Source organism: Halichoeres trimaculatus, unplaced genomic scaffold, assembly GCF_033239565.1.
Source record: "Halichoeres trimaculatus isolate MK-OKI-2021-1 unplaced genomic scaffold, fHalTri1.1 fHalTri1_scaffold_3, whole genome shotgun sequence".
NCBI lineage: Eukaryota > Metazoa > Chordata > Actinopteri > Labriformes > Labridae > Halichoeres > Halichoeres trimaculatus.
The window spans coordinates 22,801,764-22,824,335 of NW_027437181.1; the positions used below are offsets into that span (position 1 = coordinate 22,801,764).

At 41.4% G+C, this 22,572-nt stretch overlaps 1 protein-coding gene across 4 annotated transcripts in view; it reads left to right on the forward strand.

Moving 5' to 3' along the window:
- shf (Src homology 2 domain containing F) overlaps positions 1–22,572 on the forward strand; it is a 104,930-nt gene that overhangs the window by 67,449 nt on the left and 14,909 nt on the right. Inside the window, exons 3-4 of one of the 4 annotated variants that reach the window (XM_074666595.1) lie at positions 11,701–11,919; positions 12,669–12,767. In XM_074666595.1, coding sequence (XP_074522696.1) covers positions 11,701–11,919; positions 12,669–12,767 — 318 coding nt within the window. Of the gene's footprint in view, positions 1–11,700; positions 11,920–12,668; positions 12,768–21,508; positions 21,656–22,572 lie in introns of all 4 variants that reach the window. The other 3 variants (XM_074666594.1, XM_074666593.1, XM_074666596.1) reach the window with 3 other exon arrangements.

The following is a 22,572-nucleotide window of genomic DNA, read 5'->3' on the forward strand; positions in this document are numbered from 1 at the left end:
AGTTTCATCTTCATTTTATGCTTGATATCCTTCATAATGAGCCCTGACTTTGAAGTTCAGGAATAGCATGAGTGGCTTTATGCTTTATTTTTTAAGTGTTCATGGTGTGTAGTAGCAGTAGGAACCACAGTTTAGACTTCCTGGCCAATTACGAACGGGGAAACTGGGGTCATACAGAGTTCAGCTGTGTAATGTAGCCACGAGAGAAGATTTGCCTCTCTCTGTTTGTAACCCAGTTTGTGAGCAAAATATGTCAGCGTTTGAGCATACATCCATCTCCGCTAATGAGAGGCAGCCTAAGGAGAGGACGATGACTGTCAGCTCTGCTCAGCGTGGAGGTGATAGGACTTAGTTTCCCACAGATGCCTCGCTGCAGCCTCTGTATGCATTGTTGTGCTGCGGGGAGAGATTATCGGATTATCACAAAATAAAGAAATTTGTCGAAAAAAGGTGGATTTCAGAAGAATGAGAATCCTCTGAGGTGCTTATTAGAGTCTACAGCTTTGCTCTGGCTTTCTTTGTGTCTGAGGTTTGCAGAATGCAAGGAGAAAAATGTTGATGAGTTTGTCCTGCACTCACTGGAAACGCTTCACCAGCTCATGACAATGTCCAGTTGAGTCAAGGACCATCCTTAACCTTGATGCTTTCTTGCACTGACATTTAAAAGCTCAAATGTAAATGTCAGTGTGGTTGCTGAGAGTTCATGCTCACTGACCTTTTTCTGACCCGTGTCTGTACGATCCCCAATCTTTGGCTACAGCCTTCCCTTTGTGCCACCAATAAGACTTTTCTCCCCCATGTCATTCCTTTCACAATCCTATCTCTCCAACCGAGAGGAGCCGATGAGCAGTCTTGACGTCCCCTGGAGCAATGTGAGCCAGTTGAAGGTTGAAGCACAGATTTGGTAGGGGGCTGGTGAGTGGGTCTATGCTGGAGGCCTATCACGATTAATGGGCTATTACCCCCTGTGAGGAGAGGGCACCAAGTGACTATTCATCATAGGCACGTCCACGTGCCGTCACACTCCGTCTTTTTCTTCCTGTGAGACCACACAGGCAGATCAGGCATCAAGACAAGAGCCATTCACTGGCATGGCTGACAAGTCTTTCCATTCATTTCCTTCCTCTTCTCTCCTCTATTTATTGCCAATCCTCCTCCCAGTCCCCTTCCCAGAACCAATCCCATTCCTGTGCTGTCTTCTTCTCCTGCAGCTGTACACAACCTGAACTCTGGGTGCACTCTCCTCTAATCCACCGCCGGTCTTATCTCAGCACAGGAACAATAGCGACAGAGCGAGCACAGCTCAGAACCAAAGCCTGCAGAAAAATAGCTCCTCTCCCTCAAGGCTGTGGGACCCTCAGCATCCAACAGCGTCAGCCAGGCAGCCTGTCAGTGCTTGGCATTAAGTCCTTCTCAGTGCGTGTCAGGAAGAAAAATCCAGCTTCTGTGTGTCTGACTGTCGGCCAAATGGAATTTCTATTACTGCAGTGCAATCGACGGCAACGGGAAATGACTGATCACATCTTAACTTGGTGTCGCCTTGTACGCATGCTGATCTACTGCTCGTCTCTTTGTTTGTTTGTTTGTTTGCTGCCAAGCTGCACAAGTTAGCTGCAAGGGCTATCCTGTGATTCATGTAGGTAGATGGGCACCTTTCCAAGCTGCTGTCTCCATTCATCTTCTATTAATGAGCTTTCACCTCAGTCCTAATGAGCTGTAATTGGAGTTGCACTGTGCATAGGAGCAGCACCACTGTCCGTGCAGTGAACTGGCCTTCTCATGGGGAGGCCTTCTGTAGGTAGCACCACCACACAGCATCAAATGACGAGGAGTCGCTCAATGGTGTTAAATCTCATCATAATGAGCCGCAAATCCAGTTAAGTTCTGTCTGTGGGACTCAACCCTGAGCTCTGTCTGAAAGGATGAACTCAACTTTATCAGGGCTTTCATTACTCCTGACATTGTCATCAAGAGGTTGAAACTAAAATGAAAGTTTATAAGTCTTAAAGGCAGTTGGGTGCATTTACTGTCCCAAGACCATTAGATTTCTTAAACTCTTCTTTGGCATCATAATCAGTAGGGATGTCCCGATCAAGGTTATAATAGTTAACTAAACGAAACTAAAAGCGAAAACTAAAATTTAAAATACATTGCAGTTAACTCAAACTAATAAAAACTAGAAAAGAAAACAAAAACGATAAGTAAACTTTTGCTGAATCTTGTGTTCATAAAACTAACTGAAACTAACCGAAATTATAGACAAAATGTCCTTAGTTTTCGTTTTCGACAATATTAAAAGCCTTTAAGATTTAAATTAATCCGACACATTTTCCCAACCAATTTTACGACAGTTTTCAGCAGTTGTCAGTGCCATACAGCACCATCATAGCGACGTACTGGGACGTGCTTGTTTACTGCACTGACTGGCTGTGCGCTGTGCTGCGACAAAACGTAGTGGAGCAATGAATCAGAGCATCTGTAATAAGTTAATTTCATCTGAGTCTGCCTTTATTGTTACAGAGTCCAAGTTTATTAAAGCTCATATCATATTGTTTTATATAATTTATTTTTATGTTTTTTTTGTAATTAATGTTAACATTATTTTTATATAATTCATGTTTATGTTTTTTATATTAAGTTTATATTATTTTCTTGTGTTTAAGGCAGCAGCCAACAGTTCAGTATCAGCATTGACTGAGCAGCGAGCACTATGATGGACTGGAAAATAAACAGTATTACAAAATATTTACTCTGACCTTTTTGAATCCTGCACCTGGTTAATAAGGTATGAAAAAACAAAAACTAAACTAAAACTAAACTAAAACTAAGCCTTGTTGCAAAAATAAAAACTAAATAAAAACTAGAATGCCTGCTCTAAAACTAATTAAAACTAAACTGTAATGGAAAAAAAATGTCAAAACTAACTAACACTAAACTATAACGACAAATCCAAAACTATTTTAACCTTGGTCCCGATCTGATTCACTGATCAGTATTGGCCCCCAATATTTTGGAGAATCAGATTGCATCGGATTTAGTTACGTGATTGGGACCTATCCAGTTTTCATGTGTTTTCAGCACTGCAAGGCTTAATGGCTGCTGTAAATCAAATCAGTGTGCAAACATGTCCCCTCTGTGGGACTACTTTACTTTGGAAAGCAATGATAGTGAAACAGCGTCTTGCTGCATCTGTATAGTGAGTGTTCCTCAAGGAGGTACCAACAGGGCTCACTTTAATACAACAAATATGACTCATTTTCAACGGGATCACCCAACAGAGTACAGCATTTATCAGAGAAAGATATTGAATCGGTATCGGCAAAATATATCATGACAAAATCAGATCGGATTGGAAGTAAAAAAAATCTGTATTAGGACATCCTTAATAATCAGGTCAAATTTGTCCAAAACGTGATTTTCTACTTAGTTGTTTAGGTTAAACCAACTTACACAATTGATGCCAGTCCCATTTTCTCTTCATACAGCAATATTAGCAAGCTGAGATGCCACAATTACACATCAACATGCAAACACTTGCTGTTGTGTATAAACATGCTCATTGGAAAAAGCTGTAGCGCTTCATTCTTCATACAAACACACCTAAAGGGATTTGGATCCCCTCGAGGAAAACTCAGATTTTACACTCTGTTGCTGAACGTGCAACATGAAGACTAAGTGTGCTGCAGGTTGGAAATGCATATGCATTCACAAACAGATTCCTGTATGCACTAACAGAGGAATGCCAGAGAGAAGGTGGTTCACATGGGCATAGTTTAAAGAAAACACATTTTAATGATGTAAATATAGAAAGCCAGAGGCAGAAGCTACAGAGATTACATTAAAGACAATGTACGTGATGTTAAAGTTGCCAAATGGTGATTTAAAAAGTGCCGTCCTGTTTAACATAAGCTTATTGAAGATCAGGTTGGTGAATGTTGAAACTCATAAGTCACTTCAGAGTTATTTTCAGTAGTGAGCTTTCAAGTGCTGTGTGTTCATCAGCTGCTGGCTATGAAGAGCCCTTCATTGATGTGCATATTTATTATTCCTGCCACTCTCCTCTTGTGTCTGTTTCTCCCACACTCTCCCTATCACTCTCCTTGACTTTCTGTCGAGGTCTCTTTGTTTATTTCCTCTTCCAGGACGAGCTTGCATCACCTGCCTGTCACTAATTTAGCATTTTTCTCCTCCCTTTTCTATTCACTCCCTGTCGCTTTTGTTTGTTTCTCTTTTTTTTTTTATTCATACATCCCCATTGTCTCTCCTCAGTGCTCTGCTCTTTCTCTCTCTGATACTTTGTCTGGCTTACTTCCGTCATCACCCGCCCCTCTCTTGTTTGCTGCTTATTGTGTGCTGTCTCTTTAGACTTATTCCACTGCCTCTGTAAAGGGGATGAATCCATATGTCAGTGTGTTGTGGATGACTCCTCATCTCCTGTTTTCCTTTGGGCTTATGGGAAAACTTAACACATACACAAATGCACACACCCAACAGTCATCCCGTCCTGGGGTTAGTACATTACCTGCTGCACAATTAAGATTTCTATTTAGATTTCTCATCATCCTCATTAATATTGCCCAAAAAGTATGGCTTCCAGCTGAAACAGAAAGAGAGTTACAAGAAAGTACAAACCAAAAATAGCTCAGCATGACCCAAAATACTCTCCTCTCTGGGCGAAGCACAAGTAGACTTCACTGGCTTCCAGGCTTCCCAAAATTACACATATAAATACAGTTTTTTGTTTTGTGTGTGTGTGTGTGTGTGTGTGTGTGTGGCACAGGCCTCCAAGTTTACCCACCACAAGTTTGGCACAGTGTGAGTCAGGAGTAAGAGGAGACTGAAAAACAAACGGCACGGCTGCTTCTCCTCTATCTGCAGGAGGCTGATGGAGCCTCAGCATGGCCCAGCCTGTCACACTCAGAGACAAGCAGGAGCATGACTGTAAACATTTAAAGCTTCTTCATTTACGACACGTTACTAATTGTTTAAATATCAAACAACGTAAGGAATGTTGTAATGAAGTTGGCCGTAAAAAGAGGATTAAACTGAAGCACACATGCTAATTTATTCCTTTGTCTTTGCCGCCCGTGTTCCTTCCAAACACTCTGAGACATGAAAGTAAAATCAAAAGAGGAGCACAAAGCTGACAGGATTGTTTTGTCTTTGCTTATCGTAACTATTCTCCCAAAGGGCTGCAGGGAGCGGCGGGGAGCAGAGGAAAGCTATAACCTCCTCACAGCGTCACTCGCTATGCAGAATGACACTTAACAGCAGGCCGCCATGGGTCAAGGAGCTAACACCCTTGCTTGTCATCCAGCTTTCCGACTGCCTCACAATACCTGTGGGTGGCCCCCTGATACAGCTCCAGTCCCTGATAGCCAACATCACAAGAATGGCCGTGTTAGCTCCTCACAGACCTGTGCAATCAAACCAAATGAAATCAAAGCTCCTTGCTACGTATGACCTCTGCTGCAGACGCTTCAGTAATCAACCCTGCAGTATTTGTGAGTCTTTGTTATGGAACGAAAGTGGCTGGGCAAGTGTGTCGAAGTTTGTTCTGATACATTTCAAACATTATCGTTCAGGAGCTCAGGAGCAGGGCATGGTTTTATTGAGCGTCTGCTTTATCATTTATCTGTTTAATCCTTTAAAACAGTGCAAAGCATTTCACTCTAATGTATCTACACTTACTCTTTTTTTTCTTATTGATATTTTTCAAATGCATTTGGCAGCAATCCACCCTTTGAATAACCAAGCTCTCTGAAATCATCCGAGATCCACAGGTTCAGTATTTCTTTAAGAGTGTCTGAGCACACAGAGCGGGCAGAGTAAATCCTTGAAGCCTCAGTATTTTCTGGCCATTGTTTTCCTGAGGTGTAAAGTCAATCACATTTAATCCTTCACTTGTGCTCCAGAGATCCCCTCAATCAAACCCAGATATTCACCCTGCCCCTGCGGAGGCTTCACGGCAGCAAATTCTCTCTGGCTCAGTGGGAGTGGGTGGGTGTTAGTCATGCGGAGACAGATAAATGTGTTTTCCCCTAAAATATTAGAAGCTTTAGCCGTGCAATAAAAGCACAGTTATGCAGCTGTTTGCAAATTTCTTGCAAATGCAATCACTTTTAGTAGTTGGCAGTAATGGAGTCGAGGGATGAGTGAGACTGGAGTGGTCTGGAGGATGAAGAGGATGATGATGATGAAGATGGGTGGATGGCGTGGTCAGTCCTTTATGTGCAGCAGGATGCGGCTGCCAGGTTGGTTGCAGTTAATGTTTTCTGATTTAATCCAGAGCTCTCTTTCAGCCCATGAGCTGCCATGATAATATGCCTGGAGTGGAACAGGAGCCTCAGTGCAATGAATATATTTCTCCCCCTCTCTCCCATAGGATTAATCTTTCTAGTTCATGAACCAGAGAGAAAGATGATAAAGACTAGATCAGTCTCTTGTTTCAAAGATTTTTCTTTTTCAGCATTTCAGAATTTTTGCTCACTAGGGGAAGTCAACATTAAACTGATTCTCCTTTTTTTTTTCTCATTTGAACACAGTGGTGTGTAGTTTGCATGCAGATGTTTGCTTTTCAGTAGTTTGCTGCGCTGTCGCTCTGGGATCTTTTTATTGGCCCTTAACAGATGGTTTTGGTCAGAGCTGCTGCTGCTACTTTACTGTTGCCACCCCGTTGAGTACAGCACACTTTCTAGATGTTAAATTGTACCTTAAAACTACTTTAGCCTCTCAAACTTTGACAATATACGTATTACTTGTAGGGGTGGGTACTGAATTAGTTACTTTTATTGGTACTGACCGAATTCTGTCAAAAGTACCAGGTACCGATTCACGTAAAATCAAAAGGTGCCATGTTTAGGTACATAAACGCAACCTTGTGACTGTGAGAGAATGAAAGAGGAAGCAGTTTTCCATGCTGGACATGAACATAGCATTTCAAGGTTATATCTTGAAGAATAAATATGTTCAGTTGAAAGAAATTTATGTCATGATTAAACAAATTGATTCCTTTTTACCACATAAACACAAAAAAGTACCAAAAATTGGTACCATTGATACCATGAGTACCTGTACCGAATGCCAGGTACCGGACATCCGTACCGTATCGTTTCAAATATGAAAGGTACCCAGCTCTAATTACTTGGAGTTGTAAACAAGATGCAGTCTGCTTTTTTAGGGTATGGAAGTTGGTTTCAAGGAGCTAAATAGAGGAAGTCCAGCATCTGGACAGGAACTGTGACATCAAGGGAGGGTGTGGTGTCTGACCTCTGACTCTAAAGAGAGGGCAGAGGTCAAGACAGACGATAGACTGCAGCTGTGTTGCAACATGCAAGCCCACTTCCATGCCAATCACTGTAATTTGCTAGACAGATGTATCCCCACCCACTCTACCCAGCATGCCTTAACAGGAGCAGGACGAAAGAAAAGAAGACAGGAAACAAGGAAAATGAGGAAGATTTGAAGGAGGAAGGATATAAAAACGGGTCAACAGGACTCCTAACTCCAAAGCAAAGGTTTCATCCTCAGGAGCTGCCAGGAGTCTCAATCCATCGCAGCAGTTTATCGAAGGAAGCGTGCCTCCAATTAAAGGGCTCTTCCCACTGGATTTACACCCCTCCATTAATACCCTCCTCCCCTCCCACTCTCATTTAACCCTCTCTCAGAGCTTCTCTCACTCTCCTCTGGTGCTATTTGTTCTTCTGCAGGGGAGCTAGGACCTAATCATGCCAGGATCTCGTAAAACCACTGCGAGATCAAAGAGGGTGAGTTTGCCTAATGCAGGATTAGGTTGTGATGCGGGACCTGGCAGCCTCACCTCACTCTACCCCTCCGCTCACCACCACCACCACCACCACCACCACCACCACCACCAGCGGGTAGCTCCATTAGGCTCAACGCAATGCTCATTTTTTCCGCAAGAGCTCCCCTGGGCTAAGAGGCAATTATGCAGCAGTGTGGCATAATATTTCATTCTCTTCACCTCGCATTACTCCATGGTGTTGCTAGCCACTAACAGCTTCATGTGGCCCAAGAGGAAGGGTGCAGGCTGCTAACAACTTCATATGAGTGGAGGGAGATGGGAGAGGGGTGGTGGGTAGGCGGAGGACGAAGATGAGGGAGAAGAGAAGAGAAGAGTTCACGAGGGCATAATGCTTCATTAGAAGTTGAGTCTGTTTCACCTCCTCACATGGAGAGAAAAAAGAGCTGCAGCATCTGAGTTAAAGTCTGGTGATGTTGAGCAGGCTTGCTTTATGAGGTAAAAAAATAGCGTTTGGATTGTTGTTCTTATCTCAACATGCATTATTAATTCAGAGTCATGCTCAGGTAACTTCTCAAAATTTAAAATGTTTTCTTCTTAAAGATTTTCACAACATTGTTCAAGCATTGAGATCAGTTTCACTGCTGTTTGAGATTACATATCCCATCCTTCAAGAGCGTGCTTATTTATTTATGCTCTGACATGTATACAGAGAGAAAACAGGACACTTCAAAAGCCAAAACACTGATACTTCACATCTCTGGAAATGTTCCTCTGAGTGTTGACTGGTGTCTATACTGCAGTTTTTAGTGCATTTCTACACTGTGTTCATGTCGCACATGTTGAAATGCCATTATGTCCTCATTTCTTTGTAGCCGACCACCACAGTGGATGAATCTCTCACATTGTGAGTTCAGCAGCTTCTCAGTCTGAAATGCTTGGATGAGTGGTTCAGGCTGCAAAGCAGTTCATTTTAAGAGGTTACACTTCAGGAGCCAAGTGGTATCTCCTGCCTCTACCTGAGGTTGTGAAGTACTTTTGGAATAGTGAGGCAAGGCTTGGTGTGCTGATTCTCCCACAGACTGTTTGAGAAGTGGAAACTTTGATACACCTTGTGCTTTTATGCACTGCTATTATCAATATTTCAGCTTTGAATTTTATCTTTTCTGTTTGAATTTTGGGACCATACATGATCATATTTACACAAAAGTGTGGCGCTTTGGAGGAAACGCCTCCATCTGAATCAGATATTACCACACCCTAAATCAGGGATGGGCAAACTTTTTGATTCGTGGGCCACAATGGGTTCTAACATTTAACATAGGGGCCGGACCAGGAGCAGATAGATGGAGTGCTTTGGTAACCATCAGGGTATCATTTGTTCATTCCATATCCGTTTTAGAATCCAAAATGGGAAAAACAGATAACGACTTATTTCATTTTTTTGTTTTCAAATCAAAAATCAGAAAACAAATAACGGTCTATTTTTCGCTGTCTTAATTTGTTTTGAAATTGAAATTAGACTATGAGAGAATGGAATTATGATGGGATTTTTAATCCATGTATGGTTCGTTCTTTTGTTATTCTGTTTCAAAACAAAATAAAAAAATAAATTAAAAAAAGGACTTGTTTTTTTGTTTTTCTGTTTTAAAACCAAAATGGAAAAACAGAATTTCAGAAAAACAGAAAAACAAGTTTTTTTGTCCTGGTTTTAAAAATGAAAAAACAAAAAAGAAAAGATTGTGTCAAAATTGTTTGTGTGATATTTTGATATTAAATGTGAACTCTATATAGAAAACATCAGAATTGCAGGGAAAATAAAACATTAATAAGGTTTATTCATTTAACTTTTTCAAGTTCGGTGGGCCGGATTAAAACTTTCAATAGGCCGCATGTGGCCCTCAGGCCGTAGTTTGCCCATGTCTGCCCTAAATCATTAGGGATGGGTACCAAATTAGGTACCCTTATAGGTACCAACTGAATTCTGTCTGTAGTAACAAGTGATGATTCAGGTAAAATTAAACGGCACCATGTTTTGATACCTAAACGCATCCTTGTGGCTGTGAAAGTGTTGAAGAGTAGGCAATTTACATGCTGGACATGGAAACAGCATTACATGTTTAGAAATTAAGAAATAAGTATGTTAAATATTTACCACATTAGCACACGCTAAAGTCCTGAAAATTGGTACTGTTGAGTATCAATACTCATTGCCAGGTACCAGGCATCTCTACCAAGTCGTTTTATATGCGAAAGATACCCATCCCTATAAATCATACCTTGCAATCAAATCCATACAATCATAGTACTCGGTTAATGAACTACGTGAGAATTAGGGTGACTTTCTCTGACTTTTCCAGACTTTCAAAGTGGCTGCTGTAATGATCGCCTCTCTGTGTAGTGTGTCTTTAAATGCTTTTGGGTTACTATGGTGATATATGTAGACGTAACGACGTAACACACACACTTCGAGGAGTTTTCCCGGGATCGACATGCTGTTTGACTTTTTGTTTTACCCTCACAAAAGTGTGCTTAGAGGATCACATGAAGGATGTCTGATCTCTCCTGCAAGCAATAAACGTGCAGTGTGACGGCAACGAGCTGTTTTGAGTCGTGTTTTCGACCCTTCTAACCCGGGGAGACCCCCCTCCTCACTACACTGCGTATTAGCTGAAGAGTTGTAAGGTCAATCCTAGCTACAGCAGTCACTTGGACCCAGGTTGCTCTGTATGACAAAGTCAGTTATGTGTGAATGTGTATGAAGGAATTATTCAATACTGATACTCCTCTACAGTGTCCTCTGCCATGGGTAAATGAGGCAGGTTGTTTCAGAGTGCTTTGAGTGCTAGAAAGACTCAAAAAGCACTAAATAAATACACTACATTTAAAATTTGCTAAAGCACTTTTCTAGAAGTCTTTTCAGGCAGGATTGAGGATTCAGACACAGGAGCCAGGCGCATTTTCTCAACTTCCATAAGAAATAACAGGATGAGTTCTGTTCTCATAATCTTACCAAAATAAGTCTCTAAACATGACTGATGTAAGTCCTGCTATTGGTTTAATAGAGATATTAATTATTGGAAACAGTGTTCATAGGGAGTCATAAAAAGAACAAGGTAGAGGAGGAAACTGGCGCTTTCTCTTCATCCATGTTCTGGCAGAGCAGACGTGCAGCCCGGGGCAAGGTTGTTGAAAACGGTTGTGTGATTTTCGTTGTATTCAGGGAGGTTACACTGCGTGCTACCACTGGTGCTCAGCCTTCCAGGTCTCTTTCTTATCCTCTTATTTCAACTCTCGTCAACTTCCCATTCCTGTCAGCAGTTCAACTGCAAACTGTCACCATCATTCACCTCAGGTAAAAGGCCCCTCACACATCCATCAACATGTAGAGTTTCACTTTTCTGACTGGTGCTGGAGGGAGGTTCAGCTCTAAGAACAAAAGAAGATTAAATACATGTGAGAGTGCTCAATGTACAGTTCTGATGGTGCTTTGGATTTTTAAATGTCTTGTTGAAACACACTTCAGCCAAAGTTTGACTGCATCTATTCATTCAACAAGGACCAGATGGAAGTTTCATTTTCATTTTCACTTGAAAACTTTTTGACAATGCCCAGAAATGATTTATCAGGTGTGAAAAATGTGACATTTGATGGGCTTACCACTGCTGTCTCATTTTAAGACTTATAAATGGTTTCAGTTTTGTTAATAAGAAGCTATTTTGTATCCAGTCATCATTTAAAAAGTGTCCCCATGTCCTTTACACTGAATATGTGAGCATCCTTTAAAAGAGGTGTTCGTTAGTGTTAAGCTACTGCATCCAGACCCACAAGTCAACATTTTTAATTTGCTGACTGTATTCTTCCCCGCTAAAGCAGCTTCATCCCTGAGTAATTTATTACCAAGCTTAAAAAATCCTTTTTTCTCCCCTCTTTTCTAGAAATACGTTCTGGAGGCCGAGGAGCGAAGGATGGCTCTGTGAGGCAGCTGCCCCTGTACGACACCCCGTATGAGCCAGCTGAAAACGGTGGAGACTCAGACCCTGAGCGCTCACGTTGTCCCAGAGAAAGCCGACTGCCACAGGATGATGAACGGCCCCCTGAGGAGTACGACCAGCCCTGGGAGTGGAAGAAGGAGAGGATTTCCAAAGCCTTTGCAGGTAAGACAGAGAGAGCATAAAGTCACGAGATATAATCTTATTTTTTAAATCCAGGTAGAGAAGTAGTCTGAATCAGAGGATAAAACAGAGAATGAAAGTCTTTCTGCTTTGCAAAACATTTTTAGAGGTCCTTCTGCTGCTGTCAAAATAGTGAAGCTGACCGTGTAAACTAATCCATTTAAGGGATAAATTTCTGTTGGGGTTGCTGTTTCTAAATTTCCAGTTTTAACATAATCTAATGTGAAAGTACTTACTTTTCTGCTCAGCTAACCCTCTTGTCTAATTTTCCAGCTCTAACAAATCTGATTTTTGGCTTTTGTCAGGTTTTTAGGGTTTTGCTGCTGCTGCTTCAAACTCTCTGTTAACACATCTTTTCCTATTCTCTGTTAAAGCACCTGCTTAGTTCGCTCGCAGGCGTCCAGCCTACTGTTTGCTGTCTTGATCCAACTGCTGCCTTTTGAACTTAGATGATACCTAGGCTGCTCGAGGGGCATGATTGGTTGTTCAGGTGCATGTAGGTGCAGGTAGTCATTGTGGTTTTAAAGCTTTAGCATGGCTAACACAGCCATAACATCAAACAGGGCTGTTCCTGGAAAAACAATATGGCTTTGGAATACAAATATGCACCCCAGATTTAAAGCAAAATGCCAAGCCCTTTATTTATTGTAAGAAAATAAAGCCACCAACCTTTGACTCTATTTTTCATCGCCCCTTTTCTCTTTATATTTTGTCTTTTTATCCTTGAACAGCTCTGCTTTGTTATGACTGCATTAGCTACGAGGGCTCTGTAAATGGCACTGGATCAGAAACTCCCGGAAGAAAGGACTGCACCTCTAAATCCCTCACAGGTACCATTGGAGATGGGGCTTGGGAGTGTCTGTTGTCTTTCTATGTATTCATTTTAGACTTTTATGCCTTGAACTCTCAGAGTTGCACTGCATCTAGAGTTTTTAGATTTATGTCATACTTAAATCTTAAGCGCACAGTTTAAAATGCAATTAAACACTGATATAACATTCAAATTAGCAGGCTATCAGCAGATGTAAGATTTGGTCCACTGCAAAAATGATCATTCTACAAATCAACTCCACCAGTAGTTGAAAAGGTCACCCATTTACAGTAAAATGCTAATCAGGTTGTTAGAGATTTGCTGAAGTAGTATGACATTATCTGAATGCTGGTGCAGTGATTACTTAGTCCTCAAGTGTACGAATAAATCCTCTTTGAATCATCATTTCAGTGGATATGTGGGTGCAACAAGTGCAGAAAGTGCAGTAACATTTCTGCTTCCTAGTGAGAAGTGATGAGTGTTCCAGGCTGAGCAAGTATATCTGTGTTGGCTCTAACTTCTAAAAGTTGAAACTACAGGTAGAAAAACACTGAACTACTGTTTTTCTTTTACAATCATAGACCTTGAGCTGAGTCACTGCAGAGGGATATCCACTTTTCCGGCTGGTCAAAAAGCTACATCATATTTCATTTTTTCTTAAAAGAAAAAAAAAACAGAAAAGCCAATCACTGATTATATACAACTTTTATCGGCTGTTTTTTTCCGCTGTACCACAGACAAATGATTTGATTACTGTCAGACAGCACATGTGAATCTAAAGGTTTTATAAGTCCTCAACTTGGTGAAATTAAACTTAAAAATGTGTGCTTTGATACAGATTAATAAGTTAATAAGTTGATATGTTCATGTTAGTTTATCGCGTTATAAGAGTATTATGAATATGCATTGCCTGAAAACTCAGTGTTCTAAATAGCTTGAGAACAAGTTTTAAAGTTTACCTTTTATTCTATCTTTTAAAGTTAATTTAATGTGTGAGTGTGCTTGGATTTGATTTCTCAGAGAAGTTAAAAGTGGAGCTTTATGAGATCATTGGGTTTCTTGTCATCCAGATTTAATTAAGACTGACAGCCCTATATTTTATTTTTTTTTCTTTTTGTTATTGTTTTTTTTCTTTCTAATTGACTTGAATGCTATTCATCTCATTTGGCAGATTATAGTTTAGTTACTACAGCCTATTATTAGAAAAGTCATCTTGAGTATTTTTTAATTGGGTGGCGAACGACTGCAGGGCAGTCAACATTACAATCGACATACCCCTGTCCCTGAAATGTTGAAATTAGGGGTGCACCGATCACAATTTTCTGGCCGATCACCGTTCTTTAAAAAGCCTGACCTGCTAATGCCGATTTTGGCTGATACCGATTTTTATTTTTTATTTTTTAGAACTGACAACATACACCTTCATTCTCATCAATCTTATTTTATTTAAAGTGATTGAACAATACCTGTGAAACAATGAAATCGTTATGTTTTAAATTAAACAACCAATAAAGTGTCCTAAGTTTTAGATCTCAGAGCAAAAAGCAACAATGGCTGGTTGTCAGACCTTCCTGGAGGTATATAAGATCAGTTTCATATGTAAGGATGGGCCGATCATCAATCACCAATCACTGATCACCGATCCCCCAGAATTAAGGAAATCAGCACCAATCGATCAGCCAGACAGATTGATTGGTGTATGCCTAGTTGAAATGCTCTCAGGGGGTAATCCAAATAATCAACGCTGATAAGATTTGCTGAATTGATTGTTTTAAATGCAAAACAAACAAACAAACAAAAAAAAAAACAGTAGTACTGCAGCATGTGATAAAGAATTCGGTGACCTGAATTGCTATTGAAATAATAAATCAAAGATTGTTCATTTAACAGCTCTAGATCTGATCATATTCTATCATTGTTATTATTATACTTTAATTCGTATTTTGATTTTTTTTTTTTTTCCCTCTGGTCTGTTTGTCTTTTGCCTTCATGGTTGTGCACACTGTTACTTAATGAAAACATGAATCTGATCATCACTGTGTCGTATACATAGTAATAATTGGTCAGATGGATTAATGTAATACATCTCAACATATTTTTGAGGCTCAATCTTAGAATCTACCTCACCTCTGTTTATTCTTTCCTCACTTTTTTATATTTAACTGTTTTCTCTCACTTTGTTTCTTTTTCCTGTTTTCTTCAGCTTTCCAGGCTCTGAGGGACTCTCAGCAGACACGCTGCTCTGCCTCCTTCTGTGATTAGTTAAATAAGGGGATGCTGCATTCTTAATCACTTTCCTTTTCTCCTTTATTATTTTTCTGTCAAGCACTCAGAAGTGTTTGTTTAGGCCATGATTTACGAACACATCCCTCTTTCAGCTTCCCTTTTACAGCCACCATCCCTCCTCTGAAAATGATTAATTTCATTTCTATTGTGTGTCGAAGAGTCTGCTCGGACTTGGATTGATAAGTCCTTAAGTCGTCTTTTAAAGAAGAAAGCTGCAGTCTAAAAAAGTGCTTTGATTTATTGCACGTCTTCTTTCTGTGTTGTGTTTAATTCAGGCAGAAATAATTCTTCACTGTGTGGAAGGAAAATAAGGGAAGACGTCTTTGGAGCAAGCCTCATCAGTGCAGTCTTGTTTTTTGTTGCAGGTGTCAGGGTAGGCCAGCCTTGGATCCAGACATCAAGGGGCTTAGAAAAAGTTTCCCACCTTTCAAGGCATGAACTGATGTGCCTGCACCCAAGTCTCTGATCTTTCCAACCAGCTTACTGCTACTGTCAAGAAATTATACACTGCTTCAATATTTAAGTCCGCTTGTGCGTTGTTCTTAAGGGCTGTTGACAATCCCACTTTACCAGTCATCCTTGTCTCATCCCCTCTGGCACTATTTAAAGGACTATCTCACCGCCTGTGGTCAGATTTTCCCAGGGTACCCAGCTCTCATCCTGGAGTTCCCCGTCCTAAACCCCTGCATGAACCACCAGATTAAAAACTGGCCTGCTGAACAGCTGTTCTCGACATATAATGTCAATAAAATTGCAGCCGATCGATTTTCCACTGCTATAAAACTTTGGTATCACATTTCTCATACGCACAGTTTTGAAGTATCTTGCCTCCACACTCAAAGAAGGGTGACTGGAGGTTCACGAAACGTAAGACCGTAGTCATAAGGTCATAAGCTTACAGTAAGTGAGGGTTTGAGATGTATGGACGTGTTTGCTCAAGTCCTCGTGGAATCCAGGTTGGGGTTGGATGTCATGGTGGGTTAAAATCCTATTTCTTTATGATTTACCTTCTGTAGTTGAACCTGTAATTGGATCTAAAACCAGGGCCACGTGAGGCTGATGGTAGTAGCAGCATGTAAGGTACATCCACCAAAATCTGAAGAAGAACAATCAATGAAACTATAAAGATGTCTTCACATCCATCCCTTTGCACGCGATCTTGACATGAACATTGCCTGTCACTGTGGCATGGCTCACTGCTGCTTCACCCACCATTGTGATGTAAACATTGTGCTATGGCTTCTGCAGTGAGGCTTTGATGCCATATTCTGCCTCCTTAGACTCTCCCCTGCTCACCAACCTGCTCATCTGACAGGAGAGGCTTCATGCTGTGAGGGACATAAGCAACTCTTGAAAACTTCTGGGGGATAACACCCTGAAATGTTTTGAGAATTTATGAAGTGTATACACTGAAGAGACTGTAGACATATAAATTGGCCAACTGCAGCAATGTTTCATTGTTCAGACAGACTATCTAAACTTTATTTCAGTTAACTGCCTGTAAAGATTTGTAGGTTGACCTTAAAATCTTCTACTTGACTCCACCACAGCAATGCTGCTGTGTCCTCGGATGTCAGCAGCTTATACAAATGCTGCCGGTTTTGCTATTTCAGGTCTGATTCAAGCACTCCTGTGGGCAGATGGTCTGTTTTAAAGGCAGCCTAACCACAGCTCTATGTGCTGTTAGGTTTCTAGAGAGCAATTTTCCCTCAGTTATGATTCTGTAGTAGCTGGAGCACTTTATGGCTGTGTAATATCGGTGACTAATGATACCTTTCACCGCCTGAATTTGGAAGAATTTTTCTGTGCTCATCAGAACCTTCACAGTTTGTATGGCAACAATTATGTGGGAAATGAAAGTGTCTGCAAACAAAGTATTAGTAGGTAATGAAAAAAAAGATGCACAGCCTGACTAAACTGTGGAGTGGGTGTAAAAAAAAAAAAAAAAAGACGGGGGAGATTAAACACATGCCAAGTGCAGCCTACGCCCTCCCACCATGGTACAACATGCTAATACAATCTGCATAAAAGACTATTTGTCTTCATTAATGATAGAGGAGGGGACGCAGAGTAATGCTCCCTGCTGTAGCCTCTTTTTTACCCAGCTGTCCCTATCACTGCCCGCACACTCGCCTCTTCACAACACTCAGTCCAGCGTTATTATTCACTGCTGGGCTATCTCCTGACAGGTATGCAATGGAATGTAAATTCCCTGCCTTGTTAGGGTGTAGGGGGGCTGTGTACTTGCAGTTTGGTTAATCACTCATCCTCTCTGACCCCCCTACACATCACAGACTGAGCACACTCACCCCAGCTTTTTTCCTGCCTTCCCCTTGGCTGCTGAGTGCGTGATGGATGAGTCTGAAAGTGAAAAGTGAGGCAGACACTTCAGAATTTGACCATAAGAAGAAACCTGTAAGAGAAAGTGTGCTGGCATGTCTATCAGTGTCAGCCCAAGTGCTTTGACACTGCGTATGGCACACTCACTCACCCAGACATGGACATGCCACCAATGGAAATCTGAGCCTCCTCACAGCAGGTAAGACATGGAGGGCCATTGTTACTTAATCTCCTTGCCCTCTGTTACCTGCTACTTGGCTCCCTCCACTTGGCTCCCGGCCAGCAGGGTGCCATACATTTAAGACAGGAGATAAGAGAAGGCGCTGTCGCTGTTTCCCTAAGGTCTTGAGCAGCTTTATGGATTTTTAATGAATCCTCATGTGCTTAACGACCCAGAAATCTGAGGCTCAAGTCTAATGTCCCAAAATAAATAATTGATTCAGTTACAGTGCTGTGCTGGTTATTTGCACTGGAGTCAAACCAGATGTTTTTAGGGGTGCCATGGTTCTCTTCCTCACTACTCGGCTGATCCGGTTTCCCCACTGCTGTCTATGTGTCCAACACTCCTCTGCTCCATCCCAGCTCCGTCTCATCCTCTCAGCGTCTGCTGCAACACCCTGCTGATAACCTTCCTGACAGCCCGCTTTCATGAGCCTCAAATGTGTCCTGCCGCCTTTCACCGCGCGCTGCCACAGGTCTTATCTTCACTCACACACATTGGCCACACACAACAACAACACTGTATATATACACTCAGAAGCAGCGCACCTCCATCCCCCACCTCCTGAAAGTCTTTTCATCCAGCTGTCACTTATACAGTTCTCTTCCTCGATTAGAGCAAAGGTAAACGCCGTCCTGTCATCTCATCTCCATCCATCACATCCATCTTTGCATTTTAAGAGAGCTGGATGTGATGGATGGAACATTGGGGAAAATGTCCCTGTGGCATTACACAGTTGTTATCTGTGATCATGCAGATGCCAGAGGAACAAACGTGCCTTGAGAAGGTGCAGGTTTGGGTTTTGCCATCTTCTGCTCATAATGTGTGGCATAAACATTGCGATCTTCCAGCTTGTTTTGAATATGCATGCAATTAGCCGACCAAATTAAGCAGAACTAAATTAAATAGCGACGGTGGAAACAAGCATAGCCGGTGATTTATGGTGCAGCACTGTTTACAGTGATGAAGTGCCAGGGGCTAATGAAAAGCCTGGGTAAACAAATACCTGGTTTGAAAATGGATCTGCTTGTGGAGGAAAAAGAGAAGGTAAATGCAGAAACAACATGCCTCTTTTCCATTGTTTAAGCTCTGTTATGTTCTTTCTTTGGGTGAACTGCACCATCAGCATAGCTGTAAAATAAATGACCACAAAGTGTTTCAATCCCTACTCTTTAGTTAACCCTGTCTTTCTAGTGTTACACATCTCCAAAGCCAACCGGTCGTTGGATAGTTGCACAACATTTTCCGGTTGTTTGTACTAGCATAGCCATGTTTGCATACTGAACCAGACTGGCAGATGCTTCATCCGCTTAGCATCATGTACATAACCTTTAGATCAGGAGCAGTTGTGTACTCGTATGGATTTAGGACTATGCAGACAAGTGATGGTGTGTTTATCCAAATAGATCATATATACTAACAAAGATGAAGTCATCTTTGGATCAGAAACATGTTTCCTCATAGAAACAAATATGAACACTGCTGCCATCAATTACAAACCAAAGAAACATACTTTAATAGAAACTTAACATGTTGCCTGGCACAAGCTGTCACTGAAGTCAGATGGAAACTTATTAGAAAATATAAAGGTTGTATTGTTGTGATGTGTTTCTAACTAATGTTTTCTATCTGATATTCACATTTGGTCCTTAAAAGACTTGAAATGAAAATATTAGTTGAAGTGTTAGCTCCAGTTTTTGAAGGCGTTATGTGTCATCACCTTGCTTCTGCATTTGAATGCTAAAAATTGTAAAGCTCAGTTATTCCGACAGCAACATAACATCACTAAGCGATTACATGAAGAGTAATCTAAAAGTTTTGGATCATAGGATAAGTCCTGACTTTTATATTTGACTTTTGTATCTTATTCCAGTCACCTAGAGTTTTATGAAGAAACACAACACCTGGCATATGACAGTTTACCCTCATTTTCACAGGACCTAAATGCTATTATTTAGCTGTGCAACCAAGTAAAACTGAGCCTCACTTGCCCGAACCGTCTCCTCATCCTAACAGCAAGGCTGCAGAGAGCAGGCAGCCCCAAACAATTACACGCTAATCTGCAATGTGAAATGAGCATTAGGCTTTTAATCTCGCAGGAAAAGAGTCCCCTACTTCACCCCAAAGTGTTAGAAGTTGAATTATCTCCCAGAGCTTCTGACCTTCAGTCTTCATTCCCCACCCTCCAGCCCAACTAGTCCCACCTCCCCACACCTCTCCCATCAGGACAGGCAGCCAGCAGCTCCTCCTTCCAGACACCTTTCTCTAGATTAGCCCCCTGACACCACAAGCCCAGCTTTTTAATTGCTTGTCGGATTGAATATTCTGAATCTCCCCCTTCATCAACCTTGCAGATATTGCTTCTCATTAGCCTGTCCTGTACCACACCAGCTGCAATTCCTTGCAGGGTGAAAGACAGACAAGTTCATAACATTGTGTAAACACAAGCCTGTGTACCAGCTAGTACAAGACAGTGACAAAGTAGTGGTTAAAACAGCTGCGTTCTTTCATCTTAGGCCGCTCAAGGAACACTGAGTCAGCTCTGAAGATAAGGCTTTAGAATATGACCCTGCAATAACTCGTTAACAACCATAAAAACTTAAAGAAGACGAAAAGATGTCTTCTTTATGTTCATGTAGAATAAACATTACTCTAAACAACGTGATGGCTATTAAATCAAAGAAAGACCCCCTTGAAGGAAAACATCACAAATTTTACATGTAAAGATATGTCAACACTAAAGGTTAAGGAACTTAAATAGCTGCACAGGTTGAACCTGTACTTTTCACAAAGAAACTTTTATTTTGCATATCTTACATGCGCCCTTGCAGAAAAATTTAACAATTTGTATCTTCTTGCAGTACAAACAGAGTGTCTCTTAATGACCCTGGTTTAGTATCAGCTAACTAATTTGAAAGTCTACATCTTCCTTAAAGACTTTATGTGAGGTCAAATGAGGCCGCCATTGTCCTCACATAGAGAATTTGACTTACAATGTAAAATGTAGCTGCCATGTTGATGATTGCAGTGTACTTTGGTGGAAAGTCTTGAAAGCTTCCACTGACTGACGTTTCACCAATTTTATTTCAATCATATCCAATGCAAGCTTTTTTAGATGAGTTTTTCTCACCTTGTAAATGTGAGTAGTTTCTGGTGTTTTGGCTCTAAATACTTGTTCTTTTCAGGAGGGGAGCACCACACACATGATTTGTTTTTTTGTGTTTTTTTTTTTTTGAAAGCTATCAAGACGTTGCGCAAAGCTTCTCTGTTAAGTCAGAAATTCAACCTGAATTCAATCCGGTCATTGGAGGTTTGTTGTGCTTTCTTTTATCTTCCATAGCTGCTTCTCCAGCATCCTGGACGGTGGCTTCATACTGTTGCATCCCCCAAAAAAAGCTTTTGAATAGCTCTTAAGTTCTCGCCTGGGTTGCGAGGTCAGATCCTGACTGTTGGGTAGGGTTGGGTTTAAAAGCATCTTTTATAACTCAAACATGATATGCAGTTTGCTCACTGAGACCAATTCATCCCAAATCTTTTGAACAAAAACACTGATTTTTTCAAATGGCTTGATGAGGTAGTATGATCCACCATGAACTGGATCCCAGATGAACCCAACCCTACTTTTTTCTTATTTAAGTTCACTTCTTTTTTCAATCCTGCCGTTGATATTTCTTGTCTAGTCCACAGCTACTGCTGATTCTTGGATCACAAAACAAACCAACTCTCCACCTCCACGCTAGCATCTTCTAATCTTATCTATTTTTCACTTACTCTTTTTTCCTTCTCTCTCTTATCTGTATTCTGTCATAATCCCCCTCTTTTCATTCCTTTTGTCGTTGTCCATTTGTGTCTCCCATTGCTGTCCCTTTCCTTCCCTCCCATCTCTCCTCTGGTGACTTGGGCGACACTCGCAGTAGAGATTAAAGAGATCAAGGACCTACCGTGGCCGCCGCCTGTCGGGCAGCTCAACACCGGCCCTCCCCCAGTGGAGGAGCTGGAGTCTCCCACGCAGACAGCTCAGCCCTCGCCTGGACAGACAAGCTGTGACCAGCACCACCAGGGTGGGTGTTGGTGTTCACATTGTCCGGCGTCATTCCTGTCAACTACCCTCCACAGACCTCCCATTCTAACCCCTTTCCATCCATCAGTTTACCAACCCATCGTGCTTCCATTCACCCACCTGTCATTGTAAATCTGTCTATCTGTCTGAGAGCTATGTGGTGGCGTTGTACTTCATGTGTTTTATATATCTGTGCTTTTAGGCCTCCATCAATGTGGATATCTTTAGCAGAGGTTATACATAATTTGCTGCTCATCATCTCCCCAGTTAAACTGCTTCCTTCACTAACTCTTAACACTATAATCTTGCACATTTTTGACAATCGTTCCAGCAGCTAAGAGGGGCAAACCCTGGTAATGTGAGAGTGTCTTGTAACACTTGACTGGTCAGTGATGACTTACTGAAAGACTCCACATCTTTTAGCAGCATTACACAGTGTGACGTTGGGTATTAGCTCAGTAATGACTGCACTTTTCCATCTGGATTACATGTGGCAGAAAATCACTAATTCTTGTGCAGGTTTTTAGGGCTGAAGGCTCATTAGTTTTAATTGTGCTGAACTGCCTTCTGCATGCGTAATTGCCATTTGCTGTGACCCCCATTTCCTCTTGTCAACATACTCATAACTGTCCCAGATGTCCCCTCAGCCTGCTGCTCTCTACAAGTGGCTGACATGAATTGGGAAATCAGACTCATTACAGGAGATTTCAGGTCTCAACCAGAGTCTCTTCACCTGAAGTTTCATCATATTTAGCATCATATCAAACGCATAATGGATGAGTAATTTGTGACGAGTAAAGCCTGTTGTTGATTTTTGAAGCCCTTCCATAAGCTCGCAGTCTGACTCTTGCAATCACTAAATCAAAAGAGGGATGTCTAACAGAGCAAACACCAGGAACGGGATTCCCCCTGGCAGAG